Genomic DNA, 15,413 nt, shown 5'->3' on the forward strand with positions numbered 1-15,413 from the left:
GAGGGCTGCTAAAGACGGCAGCGTACTTTAGTGAGAGCGTCCACCGCGCCGAGTCTGGTGGAGGCTGCACCGGACCCGAGAGCAGGGTAGTCTGCGCCTCACCTAGGAACCTTGGGGCGCTGCTGGAGGCTACACCTGTCCTGAGAGCCAGGGGAGAGTAGGCTGCGCCTCACCTACGAACCGGGGGCGCTGCTGGGGGCTACACCTGTCCTGAGAACCAGAAAGGCTGCTGGGGCTTCACCTATCCTGAGTGTCGGGCGCTGCTGGGGGCTTCACCTGTCCCGCGATCCATCGGCGCTGCTGGGGTGCACCTGTCCTGCTGCTTGGAGTGCACCTGCCCTGGGAGCCAAGGGAGGTTGCACCTCACCTAAGAACCCGGGGTCTGCTGGAGGCTACACCTGTCCTGAGAGCCAGGGGAGGGTAGGCTGCGCCTCACCTACCAACAGGGGGGCGCTGCTGGGGGCTACACCTGTCCTGAGAGTCAGGGGCGCTGCTGGGGGCTTCGCCTGTCCTGAGAGCCAGGGGCGCTGCTGGGGTGCACCTGTCCTGCTGCTTGGAGTGCACCTGCCCTGAGAGCCAAGGGAGGCTGCACCTCACCTAAGAACCCGGAGTCTGCTGGAGGCTACACCTGTCCAAAGCACCACGGTCGCTACACCTGCCCTGTGAACTAGGGATGCACTCGACCAAGAAGTTGGGGGTCTGACCAGAGACCTAGAAGAGGCGGCACCTGTCCACTGAGCCAAGAAAGGCGATACCAGAGTCAGGGAGACTGCAAGGAGCCAGGATGCTGCGTTTATCAGCAGGAATGCAGAAGACTGCAAGCAGCATGGGCCTTCATCTCAAGATGACTGTAGCAGGCTTCCTGCTGCTATCCGGTGAGTGATATCAAGTTTTCCTACTTCGGGGCTACTGGAGAATGCGCTCACTGAAGCGTGTGCATGATGTTGTTACCTCTAACATTTCTAGGTTTTCTGTGATGATTAACAAGTGACACGTAAAATCATAGTGTCTCAATTTTTCCTACCCTACTCCGTAACTGACTGTAGATTACTAACATCGCTACCGGAGGATAGGGTTGACTCAATAGGACTCATGTTGCTGAATGCTCCTGACCCAGAAAGGGCTTGGTTGAGGGCTGAAACATGTAGACAATCCTTACCAGAAGGTTTGCGTTGTACACACCACACTGTATCTTTTGTTTTTAACCACTGAATGGGAGGTTCCATTTTTAAAGATGACTGGGGACAGCAAGCACAGGTGTTTCTACATTTCTGGCCCCTTTTCTCTGTAAATAACGATGCACTTCCTCTAACTCTACTCAGTGACTGTAAGTAGTTTGACTCAGAAGCTGATAATTGGGGAAACAATTCTCTCTGAGAGCTTCTTAGGGATCCCACCACCGACCTTGTGCGAATTTGTGAGGAGGAACCCCATGATGAATCATCCCGCTGGTAGAAAGTGAGGGTTTCCTTCCTTTTTAAGGAACGCTCCAATGGAAGATCTAACAAACGCCATCTTTGAATATCCCTAATTAGGTATGGCTGACACTCTAAGGTCTCACCTTAACCACAACATTGTTGTGGTTTTCCTAAATTTAGGGAGGATATATTGTTGTTGATGACAAATCTGTATGAAGCAGCATTGACAAACCCAAAAGTTCTATTGTTAAAGAGCTGATTTCCGCATGCCTGTGTTTACATGTGTGGCCACATTAAAGCCAGACCAAGTGGCTTTGTCAATGCTTGTTTTTCTAACGTCATAAGGAGTCACGGATGCTTCTTAAAGTATGTCGGGCTCCCTGGGTGGGAGCACTTTAGACAATTAACTAGTTTAACAAAGAAGATGAAAGAGGTACACTGAGAGAGATAAAACTTCCTGGAGAAGAAGAGAAACGCCTCATGACAGAACCTTCACGGGAAAGAGTGCGGTGAACCGGGCCCCCAAGCATTAGTGATGAATGGCTGGAGCAAGGAGGGGTAAACAAGTGAGAACATGTTTAATACACAGAGGCAAAACAAGGAAGGAGGTGAGAGGCAAAAATAAGAATGCAAGGCAGAGGGTGGAGTATGACAATTACTAGAAAATAGATGGAGCGAGAGAGGCAGACAGAGACAGACAGCAAGAGAGTGATGCAGGTGATGGAGGTCACCTGCATCACTCTCTTGCTGTCTGTTTCTATCTACCTCTCTCACTCCATCTATTTTCTAATAATTGTCATACTCCACCCTCTGCCTTGCATTCTTATTTTATATATATATATATATATATCAGTGCCGGTTGACACTGGGTAGTTATATTTCTGCGTTTCCATAGGAAAAGCCTTTTTTGTTTTCCTTATAACTTTGGCTTCTTTTGACGAATCTTTATTAAGCTTTGCAGAACAAAAATCACATTTACCACAGTTTCTTCCTGGAAAGTTTCCATCAAGCAGGCTGACTAAAAAGTTGGGGTCCCGTTACTAGTTTTCCCCATTCATTTTTCCATAGGATAATTGAACAAGGAAAACTCCAAAATCACTAAACGGATTTACACAAAATTTGGCAGAAAGCTATATCTTGTACCAGAAAGCATGCTGTTTAGAATTAGTGAAAATCCATCCAGTTGTTTTTGAGCAATTAATGTTCAAAAACTGTAGTTCACTCTGCAGAGGATTTGCTGACCTGCCAGATCTCAAGCTGAGATATTATTGGCGGCAACCACATCACAACTATGTAGAAGCATCCATCTTAAGACTCAGGACTCCGTTCCGAGTTCTAAACAAAAGAAAAAATATGGGTAAAGGGATACCCGATACGTAGGATAGACTTCTTTTTTTGCAGCAAATTTGCAGATCCTGGGAGAGGGTGGAGGGACCAGGGGGCAAAACATATTTGGCATGTGGCTCCCCTTTTGAGCCTTAAAAAGGCTCCAGGGACCACATCCTTTGGGACCAAACTTCAATTAAAGGGAAGGGGGTGCATGGCTCTCCTCCCCAAGCCTGAAAAGGCCACGGGAACACCTTTTCCCAAGGCCGATTTAAAACAAAGGCGAGGGAGGATGAGCAGCCTCCCTCCCTGAATCGCAATAGGCCCTGGGGACCCCATCCCTGGGGAAGAACTTAAATTAAAGGGGGGGGAGATGCATGCTCCCCCAGCCTCGGATTGGTAACGCGGGCACTCGGACAATGCCTGAGGGGCCGGTGTCTGAGTTCCTGCTGTGGGCTGCTTTTTTGAGCAGTCTGGGGCCGATTTGGGCAGTGTCTCTATTTTCGGAATCCAGCCAGTGGGTGGCTGAGTGGCCTTTCTGCAGGCAGATGGGCGCTCATTACCCCCCCCCCCAACACTGCAGGACCCCCACCCCCGGTTTAGCAACAGGCAGAGGTATCACTCCCTTTGTCTCGCTGGCCGGTCCATTAATGCATGCACATACTGAGCGGGGCAAGGGGCCTCAGTAGAAGTGGCCTCACTTGTTTTTAGGTGTGTTTCATTAGTGTAAAGGAATGCGTGCATTTTTTTAAGCCCCCCTCCTTCTTTTTAATGCAATTACGCCGAAGCAGTGATTTGAAGAAAGGCATTATGCAAATGAGTGCCGATTTTTTTTTTTTTGTGTGTGTGCCTGGGCCGATTTTCAATCCCAATCCGACTCTGACGCCCCCACCCCCTCCCTGAGCCATGAAAGACCAAATCCCCTGGGGCTGTCTGAATCACTGTGTTCCAGGTAGCCAACATCCAGGACACAGTAGTTTCCCTGCCCGCAAGAGAGTGAGCAGGGAAGCACATGTAAGTTCTCTCCCAGTGGGAGCTTTTAAAATGCTCCCCTCAGGGGGTAACAAATATATATTTCCCTGACCGCGCTCACATAGACAGGGAATCTCAAGTTGCTCCTGCTCAGCGGGAGCATGAAAAAACTGCTATTCCCGGTGTGCTGGAGCAATGCCCGACTCCCCAGCGCCCAGGGTGGATGCATGCGGGCAACCTGAAGGATTGTGGATGCCCTGGGGCTCCCCCCCCCCATGTACCCCAATTTAGCGTTTTGTGGTTGCCCCAGTGGGCCCCGGCGCATCCACCTAAGGCCTCGTGGAATGGATTCCCTGGTGCCCCTACTGGCCCGCACAGTTCCTCCCCTTAAAAAAACATAACGGCCCTGGAGAATGGGGTGGCTAGGGCCACTATTGTACCGATTACATTGAGTCTCCATGATTTTCTTCTAACAGCATCTTTTTGAGATGATGGTTAGAATATGTTTTTCATTAACACGAGACTATGTTTATTTTTGGCAGCCATTGATGTGTTATAGTCTGCACTGTTAGTTCCAGTAACACTATTGGTTTAAGAGGGTAGGCACGTGCCACACTCCATGTAATAAATGAGAAAAGCCCAAAGTATTTTACCCGGAGACTCTATCTGCTTTCACCAGGTGGAGGCTCGTGGTTCACCAACGACCTCAAAGACTCCAAGAATCCTGCCGTACCCTCGAGAAAGCCTGGCGCCACGACCGGTCAACAGAAAACATGACAGCCCTCAAGAACGCCACCCGCCAACACCACCAGCTGATCCGCACCACCAAAAGGACAGCACAGCATTCAGAGAACGACTAGACAACAACACCCACAACAGCAAGGAACTCTTCAACATAGTTAAAGAGCTCTCCAACCCCAGCGCCAGCAACAACGACATCACGCCTTCGCAAGACCTCTGCGACGCACTCGCCTCGTTCTTCCACCACAAGATCGCCAACATACACAACCGCTTCGGCGCCCAGACCACGCACCCAACCACCGAACCAACGCCCCCACCACCACCCTCTGCGCCTGGCCCCCCGTCAGCACCGAAGACACCACCCACATGATGAACACCATCCACTCCAGATCCCCTGCACACACCACATCATTAACAAAGCCAACTCCATCATCGCACCCCAACTCCGGAACATCATTAACAACTCCTTCGCATCTGCCACCTTTCCGGAGAGCTGGAAGCATGCGGAGATCAGCGCCCTCCTGAAGAAACCCACCGCGGACCCCACAGGCCTCAAGAACTTGCGCCCCATATCGCTCCTCCCGTTCCCCGCTAAAGTCATTGAGAAAACCGTCAACAAACAGCTAACCACCTTCCTCGAGACCAACAGCTCCCTCGACCGCTCGCAGTCCGGATTCAGAGCAAACCACAGCACCGAGACCGCCCTCATCGCAGCCACCGACATCAGGTCCCTGCTCAACAACGGGGAAACCGCTGCCCTCATCCTCCTCGACCTATCGGCCGCATTCAACAGAGTCTGCCACCGCACCCTAACAAACCGCCTCCACCACGCCGGGATCCAAGGAATGGCCCTGGAATGGATCACCTCTTTCCTCTCCGACAGAACTCAGAGTCCGCCTCCCCCCCTTTCCGCTCAGCGGCCACCAAGATCATCTGCGGCGTACCTCAAGGATCCTAGCTCAGCCCCACCCTCTTCAACATCTACATGACCCCCCTCGCAGCCATCGCACGCCAAAACAACCTAAACATCATCTCCTACGCTGACAGCACCCAGCTGATCATCTCCCTCACCAAGGACCCTGCCAATGCCAGAGCCAGCCTCCAGGAAGGAATGAAAGACGTCGCGGAATGGATGAAGCTCAGCCGTCTGAAACTGAACTCGGACAAGACGGAAGTCCTCATCCTGGGACCATCCCCCTCTGGGACGACTCCTGGTGGCCCCCTGTGCTGGGCACCGCCCCCAAGCCCACGGACCACGCACGCAACCTAGGTTTCATCCTGGACTCCTCCCTCACGATGACCAAGCAAGTCAACGCCGTCTCGCCATCATGTTTCAATACCCTGCGCACGCTCCGAAAGATCTTCCGGTGGATCCCCACCGAAACCAGAAAGACGGTTACCCAGGCTCACCCAGGCCCTCGTCACCAGCCGACTGGACTACGGGAACGCCCTCTACACCGGAACCACAGCCAAATTACAGAAAAGACTCCAACACATACAGAACGCCTCTGTACGACTCATCCTTGACATCCCACGACACAGCCACATCTCTGCCCACCGGAGAGACCTGCACTGGCTCCCCGTCAGCAAAAGGATCACGTTCAGGCTCCTCACCCACGCTCACAAGGCTCTCCACGACATGGGCCCCGAATACCTCAACAACCGCCTCACGTTCTACACACCCACCCATCAGCTCCGATCCGCCAGCCTCGCCCTCGCCACCGTCCCACGGATTCGCAGAACCACCACCGGAGGGAGATCCTTCTCCTACCTGGCGGCCAAGACGTGGAACTCCCTCCCTGCCCACCTACGACTGACCCAGGACCATCTCTCCTTCAGGAAGCAACTCAAGACCTGGCTCTTCGAGAAGTAGCAGCACCCCCCCCCCCTCCCCCCCTCCCAGCACCTTTAGACCCTTGCGTGTGAGTAGCGCGCTCAATAAATGCGCCTGATTGATTGGTTGAAATACTGTCCCCCTGCTACAGTGGAACTGGTCATTTTGATGGGACTATTAACTGCTATACTGACACCTGTAATGAGGTCCTTAATATGAATCCAAGTTAGTGACCTAGGAAAGATGAAAGTTTGAGTTGGCCCTGTTAGGTAACAAACCTGTGACCTGCACGTCACAGTCGCAGCAGTTTCTTAATTCGCTGAGCTGTGGGTGTTATGCATATACTAATGGTATGATATTCTGAACCTTTGCAGCTCATCATTGTGTCTGACATATGGGTGCTTACCGGTGACGTAATGCGTTCCTGTGACTTATGCCCAATGCTAAATTCTGGGTGAAGTGCTCAGTTCCGGCAGAACGGAGATTTGTGGGTTGGTAGTAACCACAGTTCACACGGGCGAGCTCTTTTCTAATTTAAAATTCATGATTTGGTCCTATGCTGCAATATAATACGTATTTCGTTTATAAGCTGTTTAATGCTCCTTAATTCTGATCCTATTGGTGAGCATACTTGGGCCTGTCTCACAACTCTGTGTTTTCATACCTACTTGCAGGATGTGTTAGAAAACACCTGTGTTTAGAACTATTGAAGCCAGTAATGATCATCTGATGTAGCCTTACACGCTGTAGGGAAATAGCAAAGAGGTCTAAGACATACTTCATGAAACTCAGTCTAACCCAGGGGGTCCAGTGTAGGCCCAGGAGGGCCGGTACCAAAGGCATCTATGGCATGCTTCATGATACTCAGTCTTATCTGGGGGGGGGGGGGGGGGGGGGGGGGGTTCCAGCGTAGGTCCAGGGTAGCCGGAACTAAAGATGTCTATGACATACTTCATGAAACTCAGTCTAACCCAGCCAGGGGCGCACGCGTAGGTCCAGGAGGGCCGGATCGAAGGAGGTCTATGGCATACTACATGAGACTCAGTCTATCTGGGGTGGGTAATATGCGAGACCCTTCAGTAGGAGGTGCTGTATAAATGTACTACCATGTATGAGCCCTTAGATACTGCCTGGCCTTTTGTGCAGCGCGCGACTTCCTGAAGCAGGGCTTGCGCTATAGAATTGATGAAAATAAAAATAAACTGCTTCAATAAGTGACACTCTCATAACGCAGTTTCCTGGCTGTGGCAAAGGCACCTTAGCTGGACTGAGGTTATCCCCCCTCCACCGCCAGTGGTCTGCGGTAGAAACCAGTTTACCTGTAAGACTGGCTGCTCATCATTCAACGCCGAGGAACGCGCGCCTTGGGAAACCCCGAGTGAGGAACTGAAAGCAGTTTTCCAAGAACAGAAGAGGCGTCGTCGCTCGCATTCAGGACTTCCCTCAGCAGTTTACACAGCCCTTTGTTATCATGTAATCCAGGGAGCTCTCAGGGCCTGAGAAGCACAGCTCTGATTACAATTACAGCACACCTGTAACACAGCATGTAGTACTGGTTTGTCGTCTTCAGGCGGATGAAAGGCTGAGTCAGTCCATTAGCCTTAACGCAAATGTTTGCAGCAGGTGCATTATCCTGATGGAATAACGAGAGGTGGGAGCTTTCTTTCCCTTTTAAGAATGAATGCCTGTCGGTGTAATTGTGGCCATCCGGAACACTTCAGTAACTCGTTCCTTAGGGCCTGCAGCCCGGCGGAAGCCTGGCAGCGACAAGAGGTGTTACCATCACTCAAACACCATCACCAGCGCCGCCACAGCCAACACAAGGAGCACCCACACTTCAAGCACCACCGCCAGGATCAGTTCCATCACCACTGACCCAACCAGCACCCTCACTTCAAGCACCACCGCCAGGAACAGTTCCACCATCACTGCCCCCAGCAGCAACCTCACTTCAAGCACCACCACCAGTTCCACCACAGTTAATAGAGCGTCCAACACAAGCAAGCAGCACCCTCACTTCAAGCACCACCGGCAGTTCCACTACAGTTAGTAAAGCATCCAGCACAAGGAGCACCGTCACTCCAAGCTCCACCGCCAGCACTGCCACAGCCACCACAAGGAGCACCCTCACTTCAAGCAGCACCTCCAGGACCAGTTCCACAACGACTGACCCGAACTGCACCCTCACTTCACGCTCCACCAGCAGGAACAGTTCCATCACCACTGACCCAACCAGCACCCTCACCTCAAGCACCACAGCCAGGAACAGTTCCATCACCACTGACCCAACCAGCACCCCACTTCAAGCATCACCACCAGGAACAGTTCCAACAGCACTACCCCCAAGTAGCACCCTCACTTCAAGCACCACCGCCAGTTCCACTACAGTTAGTAATAATAATAATATTATGAAATTTTAAAGCGCCTGGTTACACTAAGGCCAGTGTGTCCCCGCGCTACGGTACAGCTAGCAATAGTTATGAAGTCCAAGTAGCTCTATCCCCACAGTAGAGTCCACCCGCTCTACCCTAAGGGAAAGAGGTGTGTTTTCAGTTGTTTACGAAACATCAGTTCTGCGGTCTCCAGCCGAAGGTTCGGTGGGAGTCTGTGCCAGTGTTGGGCTGCCAGAACACGGAAAGAGCGCCATCCCATCCTAGCTCTTCTGATCTTTGGAACCTTGACCAGCCCCATACCGCAAGATCGCAATTGATGCGCAGGAGTATAAGGGGCTAGCAAATCGAGGAGATAGGTGGGTCCTTTCCCCTGAGTAATGCGATGACTTATAGATAGAGCTTTAAACAGCACCCATTCCCTAATCGGTAGCCAGTGCAAAGTTTCTAATGCCTTCTTAGACAACGCTCTCTTTGGCAGCATCAAAACCAAACAAGCTGCTGCGTTCTGTATACGCTGCAATCTCGTAATGCATTTGACATTAGCTCCAAGATACAGGGCATTCCCATAGTCCAGCCTAGAAGTAACTAGAGCATGGACAAGGGTTTTCCTGGCTGTAGTGGGAAGGAGATCAAGAGTCTTCCTCAGGCCCCTCAAGATACCAAAACACCGGCCTGCCACTTGCCTTGAATGGTACTCAAACGACATTTTACTGTCCAGCCAAATTCCCAAATTTATGACTTGTACGCTGGGAGAAGGTTGAGGTCCCAGGACTTGCGGCCACCACGCCGATGTCCATACCAATGGTGCTTTCCCCACAATCAACACCTCAGTCTTGCTGCCATTTAATTTCAGGCAATTACTGGCCATCCAGGCAGCTACTTCCTGCAGACAGGTAGAAAAGTTGCTAGCTGCAGTCTCATCTGATTGTGCGAGAGCCACGACAAGTTGGGTATCGTCAGCATAAGACACAACTTGCACCCCAAATCTTTCAGTGATCTCTTCTGCTACTGGTGCCACATAAAGATTAAAAAGGGTAGGGCTCAGACTGGACCCTTGTGGCACCCCCTGTTTCAAGCTGATGTCTTTGGACCGATATGGTCCCTGTGCCACTTGGAAACTGCGATTATGCAGGAATGACTTCAGCCAATCCCACGCTTTACTCGCCACACCTCCCCTTTTAAGACACTGCAGCAATGTATGATGCGCTACAGTGTCAAAGGCAGCACTTAAATCCAAAAGGATTAGTGCTTCTGTCTGACCTTCATCAACCAACTTCCGTAAGATCTCAGTAGACAGAAGCAGAGCAGATTCAGTGGAATAGGACGCCTGAAAGCCCGATTGTGTGGGGTGAAGCAGTTTGTGAGTCTCGATGTGGGCTGTCAGTTGTATATTGACAATTTTCTCAGCAATCTTAGCGAAGTAGGGGAGAAGTGAGATTGGGCGCAAGTTATCTAATTGCTCTGTGCTAACGTTAGGTTATTTTTTAAGGGGGAGCACCACAGCCTCTTTCCAAGCTTTCGTTACCCTTCCTGAACCAAAGGAAAGCTCTAACAGATGGCGAATGTGGGGTTCCAAGGTCTCCAAGCTCTTCCTCAATACTTAAGCAGGCGAAGGGTCATTAGGGGAGCCCGATTTAATTTTAGCCGCTATTCTGTTTAGGAGATCCTGAGGGGGAATGCTAAAGGATACAAGACTCTCAGTCCCTTTATGCTTTATAGGGATCTCATCTGTCGCGCACCCAACTCTGGCCTCCGTCGGAGAGGAGGAGTAGATCTTCTCCACCTTGTCAGCAAAAAACTCTGCTACACGATTGCAGGATTCCACTGACCCCTTCACTGGTGCAGCACTGCTAGACAAGGAGGAGATTTATTTAAAAATGGAGAACAGCTCCTTAACTGAATTATCAGCTCCCTCAATTCTGTTCCTATAATAAGAAGTGCGATTTTTCCTGATAAGTGCATGATAGCCTTTGAGCCTATTTTTATAGTCCCTCCTATCAGCAGCGGAAAAACCTCTCCTCCAACGTCTCTCTAGGCGCTTGCATGCCGCCTTCTCCTTCTTGAGTGCGGGCCAAAAACCAAGGTGCAGATTTAGTTTGCCTCAGGGGTCCTTTGCTTGACCAGGGGGCAGTGCTATCCAATGTCTTTGTGATGTGTCTGTCGAGAACCTTACATGCAGGCTCCATCTCCAGACCCTCCAGGGGCCCTCCCTGACCAAGGGCATTGTTAAACTTTTCCAACACAAGGAGCACCCTCACTCCAAGCACCACCGCCGGGACCAGCTCCACCAGACCTGCCCCAAGCTGCATCCTCACTTCAAGCACCACAGCCAGGAACAGTTCCATCACCACTGACCCAAACAGCACCCATACTTCAAGCACCACAGCCAGGAACAGTTCCATCACCACTGACCCAAACAGCACCCATACTTCAAGCACCACCGCCAGGAACAGTTCCATCACCACTGAACCAACCAGCACCGTCCAAGCAAGCGCCACCACCAGGAACAGTTCCACTAGCACTGCCCCCAAGCAGCAGCCTCACTTCAAGCACAACCACAAGGAACGGTTCCACCATCACTGCCCCCAGCAGTGCCCTGACTTCAAACACCACCACCAGGAACAGTTCCACCAGCACCTCCTCCAGGAGCACCCTCGCTTCAAGCAACACCACCAGGAACAGTTCCACCATCACTGCCCCCAGCAGCACCCTCACTTCAAGCACCACGAACGGGATCAGTTCCATCACCAATGACCCAACCAGCACCCTCACTTCAAGCACCACCGCCAGGAAAAGTTCCACCAGCACTGCCCCAAGCAGCAGCCTCACTTCAAGCACAACCACCAGTTCCACCACAGTTAATAGAGCATCCAACACAAGCAAGCAGCACCCTCACTTAAAGCACCACGAACGGGACCAGTTCCATCACCACTGACCCAACCAGCACCCTCACTTCAAGCACCACCACCAGGAACAGTTCCACCAGCACTGCCCCCCCTGCACCCTCACTTCAAGCACCAGGAACAGTTTCACCATCACCTCCTCCAGCACCACCCTCACTTCAAGCAACACCACTAGGAACATTTCCACCATCACTGCCCCCAGCAGCACCCTCACTTCAAGCACCACGAACGGGACCCGTTCCATCACCACTGACCCAACCAGCACCCTCACTTCAAGCACCACCGCCAGGAAAAGTTCCACCAGCACTGCCCCAAGCAGCAGCCTCACTTCAAGCACCACCACCAGTTCCACCACAGTTCATAGAGCATCCAACACAAGCAAGCAGCACCCTCACTTCAAGCACCACTGCCAGTTCCACCACAGTTCATAGAGCATCCAACACAAGCAAGCAGCACCCTCACTTCAAGCACCACTGCCAGGTGCACTACAGTTAGTAAAGCATCCAGCGCAAGGAGCACCGTCACTCCAAGCACCACCGCCAGCGCTGCCACAGTCAATCTAAGGAGCAAGCTCACTTCAAGTAGCACCGCCAGGATCAGTTCCAGCAGCACTGCCCCAAGCTGCACCCTCACTTCAAGCACCACCGCCAGGAACAGTTCCGTCACCACTGACCCAATAAGCACCCACACTTCAAGCACCACCGCCAGGAACAGTTCCATCACCACTGACCCAACAAGCACCCACACTTCAAGCACCACCGCCAGGAACAGTTCCATTACCAGTTACCCAACAAGCACCCACACTTCAAGCACCACCGCCAGGAACAGTTCCATTGCCAGTTACCCAACAAGCACCCTCACTTCAAGCACCACTGCCAGGAACAGTTCCACCATCACTGCCCCCAGCAGCACCCTCACTTCAAGCATCACCGCCAGGAACAGTTCAACAAGCACTGCCCCCAAGCAGCACCCTCATTTTAAGCACCACCACCAGTTCCACCACAGTTAATAGAGCATCCAACACAAGCAAGCAGCAACCTCACTTCAAGCACCACAGCCAGTTCCACTACAGTTAGTAAAGCATCCAACACAAGGAGCACCCTCACTTCAAGCACCACTGCCGGGACCAGTTCCACCAGCCCTGCCCCAAGCTGCACCCTCACTTCAAGCACCACCACCAGGAACGGTTCCATTACCACTGACCCAACCAGCACCCACACTTCATGCACCACCGACAGGAACAGTTCCATCACCACTGACCCAACCAGCACCTACATTGCAAGCACCACCGCCAGGAACAGTTCTATCACCACTGACCCAACCAGCACCCTCACTTCAAGCACCACCACCAGGAACAGTTCCATCAACACTGACCCAACCAGCACCCTCACTTCAAGCACGACTGCCAGGAACAGTTCCAACACCACTGACCCAACAAGCACCACCGCCAGGAACAGTTCTATCACCACTGAACCAACCAGCACCCTCACTTCAAGCACCACCGCCAGGAACAGTTCCACTAGCACTGCCCCAAGCAGCAGCCTCACTTCAAGCACCACAACCAGGAACAGTTCCACCATCACTGCCACCAGCAGCACCCTCACTTTAAGCACCACCACCATGAACAGTTACACCAGCACTACCCCCAAGCTGCACCCTCACTTCAAGCACCACCACCAGGAACAGTTCCACCATCACTGCCCCCAGCAGCACCCTCACTCCAAGCACCACCACCGGGACCAGTTCCATCACCACTGACCCAACCAGCACCCCCACTTCAAGCACCACCACCAGGAACAGTTCCACCATCACTGCCCCCAGAAGCACCTTCATTTCAAGCACCACCACCGGGACCAGTTCCATCACCACTGACCCAACCAGCACCCACACTTCAAGCACCACAGCCAGGAAAACTTCCACCAGCACTGCCCCCAAGCAGCAACATCACTTTAAGCACCACTGCCACTTCTACTACAGTTAATAGACCATCCAACAGAAGCAAGCAGAAGCCTCAAGCACCACCGCCAGTTCCACCACATTTAATAGAGCATCCAACACAAGCAAGCAGCATCCCCACTTCAAGCACCACCGCCAGTTACACTGCAGTTAGTAAAGCATCCAGCACAGGGAGCCCCGTCACTGCAAGCACCACCGCCAGCGCTGGCACCGTCAATACAAGGAGCACCCTCACTTCAAGCAGCACCGCCAGGACCAGTTCCACCAGCACTGCCCCAAGCTGCACCCTCACTTCAAGCACCACAGTTAGTAAAGCATCCAACACAAGGAGCACCCTCACTCCAAGCACCACCGCCGGGACCAGCTCCACCAGCCCTGCCCCAAGCTGCACCTTCACTTCAAGCACCACCGCCAGGAACAGTTCCATCACCACTGACCCAACCAGAACCTACACTTCAAGCACCACCGCCAATACCAGTTCCACTAGCACGGCCCCCAAGCAGCAGCCTCACTTCAAGCACAACCACCAGGAACAGTTCCACCATCACTGCCCCCAGCAGCACCCTCACCTCAAGCACCACGACCGGGACCTGTTCCATCACCACTGTCCCAACCAGCACCCTCACTTCAAGCAGCACAGCTAGGAACAGTTCCACCAGCACTGCCCGAAGCAGCAGCCTCACTTCAAGCACAACAGCCAGTTCCACCACATTTAATAGAGCTTCCAACACAAGCAAGCAGCACCCTCACTTCAAGCACCACCACCAGTTCCACCACAGTTAATAGAGCATCCAACACAAGCAAGCAGCACCCTCATTTCAAGCATCACTGCCAGTTCCACTAAGGTTAGTAAAGCATCAAGCACAAGGAGCACCGTCACTCCAAGCACCACCACCAGTGCTGACACAGTCAATACAAGGAGCAATCTCACTTCAAGTAGCACCGCCAGGACCAGATCCACCAGCACTGCCCCAAGCTGCACCCTCACTTCAAGCATCACCACCAGGAACAGTTCGATCATCACTGACCCAACCAGCACCCACACTTCAAGCACCACCACCTGGAACAGTTCCACCATCACTGCCCCCAGAAGCACCTTCATTTCAAGCACCGCCACTGGGACCAGTTCCATCACCACTGACCCAACCAGCACCCACACTTCAAGCACCACCGCCAGGAACAGTTCCAACACCAGTTACCTAACCAGCACCCTCACTTCAAGCACCACCGCCAGGAACAGTTCAACAAGCACTGCCCCCAAGCAGCACCCTTATTTCAAGCACTACCACCAGTTCCACCACAATTAATAGAGCATCCAACACAAGCAGGCAGCAACCTCACTTCAAGCATCACCGCCAGGAACAGTTCCACCATCACTGCCCCCAGCAGCACCCTCACTTTAAGCACCACCACCATGAACAGTTCCACCAGCACTGCCCCCAGCAGCACCCCCACTTCAAGCATCACCACCTGGACCAGTTTCATTACCACTGCTCCAACCAGCACCCCCACTTCAAGCACCACCACCAGGTACAGTTCCGCCATCACTACCTCCAGAAGCACCTTCATTTGAAGCACCGGGACCAGTTCCATCATCATTGACCCAACCAGCACCCACACTTGAAGCACCACCCCCAGGAAAACTTCCACCAGCACCACCCCAAGCAGCAGCCTAACCTTAAGCCCCACCACCACTTCCACTAGAGTTCATAGACCATCCAACACAGGCAAGCAGCAGCCTCACTTCAAGCACCACCGCCAGTTCCACCACAGTTAATAGAGCATCCAACATAAGCAAGCAGCACCCTCACTTCAAGCACCACCGCCAGTTCCACCACAGTTAATAGAGCATCCAACATAAGCAAGCAGC

At 52.5% G+C, this 15,413-nt stretch overlaps 1 protein-coding gene across 2 annotated transcripts in view; it reads left to right on the forward strand.

Moving 5' to 3' along the window:
• The first annotated feature begins 652 nt into the window (after window positions 1-652).
• LOC144756188 (uncharacterized) overlaps window positions 653-15,413 on the forward strand; it is a 163,408-nt gene continuing 148,647 nt past the window's right edge. For both annotated transcript variants that reach the window (XM_078645787.1, XM_078645788.1), the window contains exon 1: window positions 653-875. In XM_078645787.1, the coding sequence (XP_078501913.1) occupies window positions 785-875 (91 nt within the window). In that variant the 5' untranslated portion in view covers window positions 653-784. The remainder of the gene's footprint in view (window positions 876-15,413) is intronic.

The sequence above is a fragment of the Lissotriton helveticus genome, chromosome 5_1, assembly GCF_964261635.1.
Source record: "Lissotriton helveticus chromosome 5_1, aLisHel1.1, whole genome shotgun sequence".
In the NCBI taxonomy this organism is placed as follows: Eukaryota; Metazoa; Chordata; class Amphibia; order Caudata; family Salamandridae; genus Lissotriton; species Lissotriton helveticus.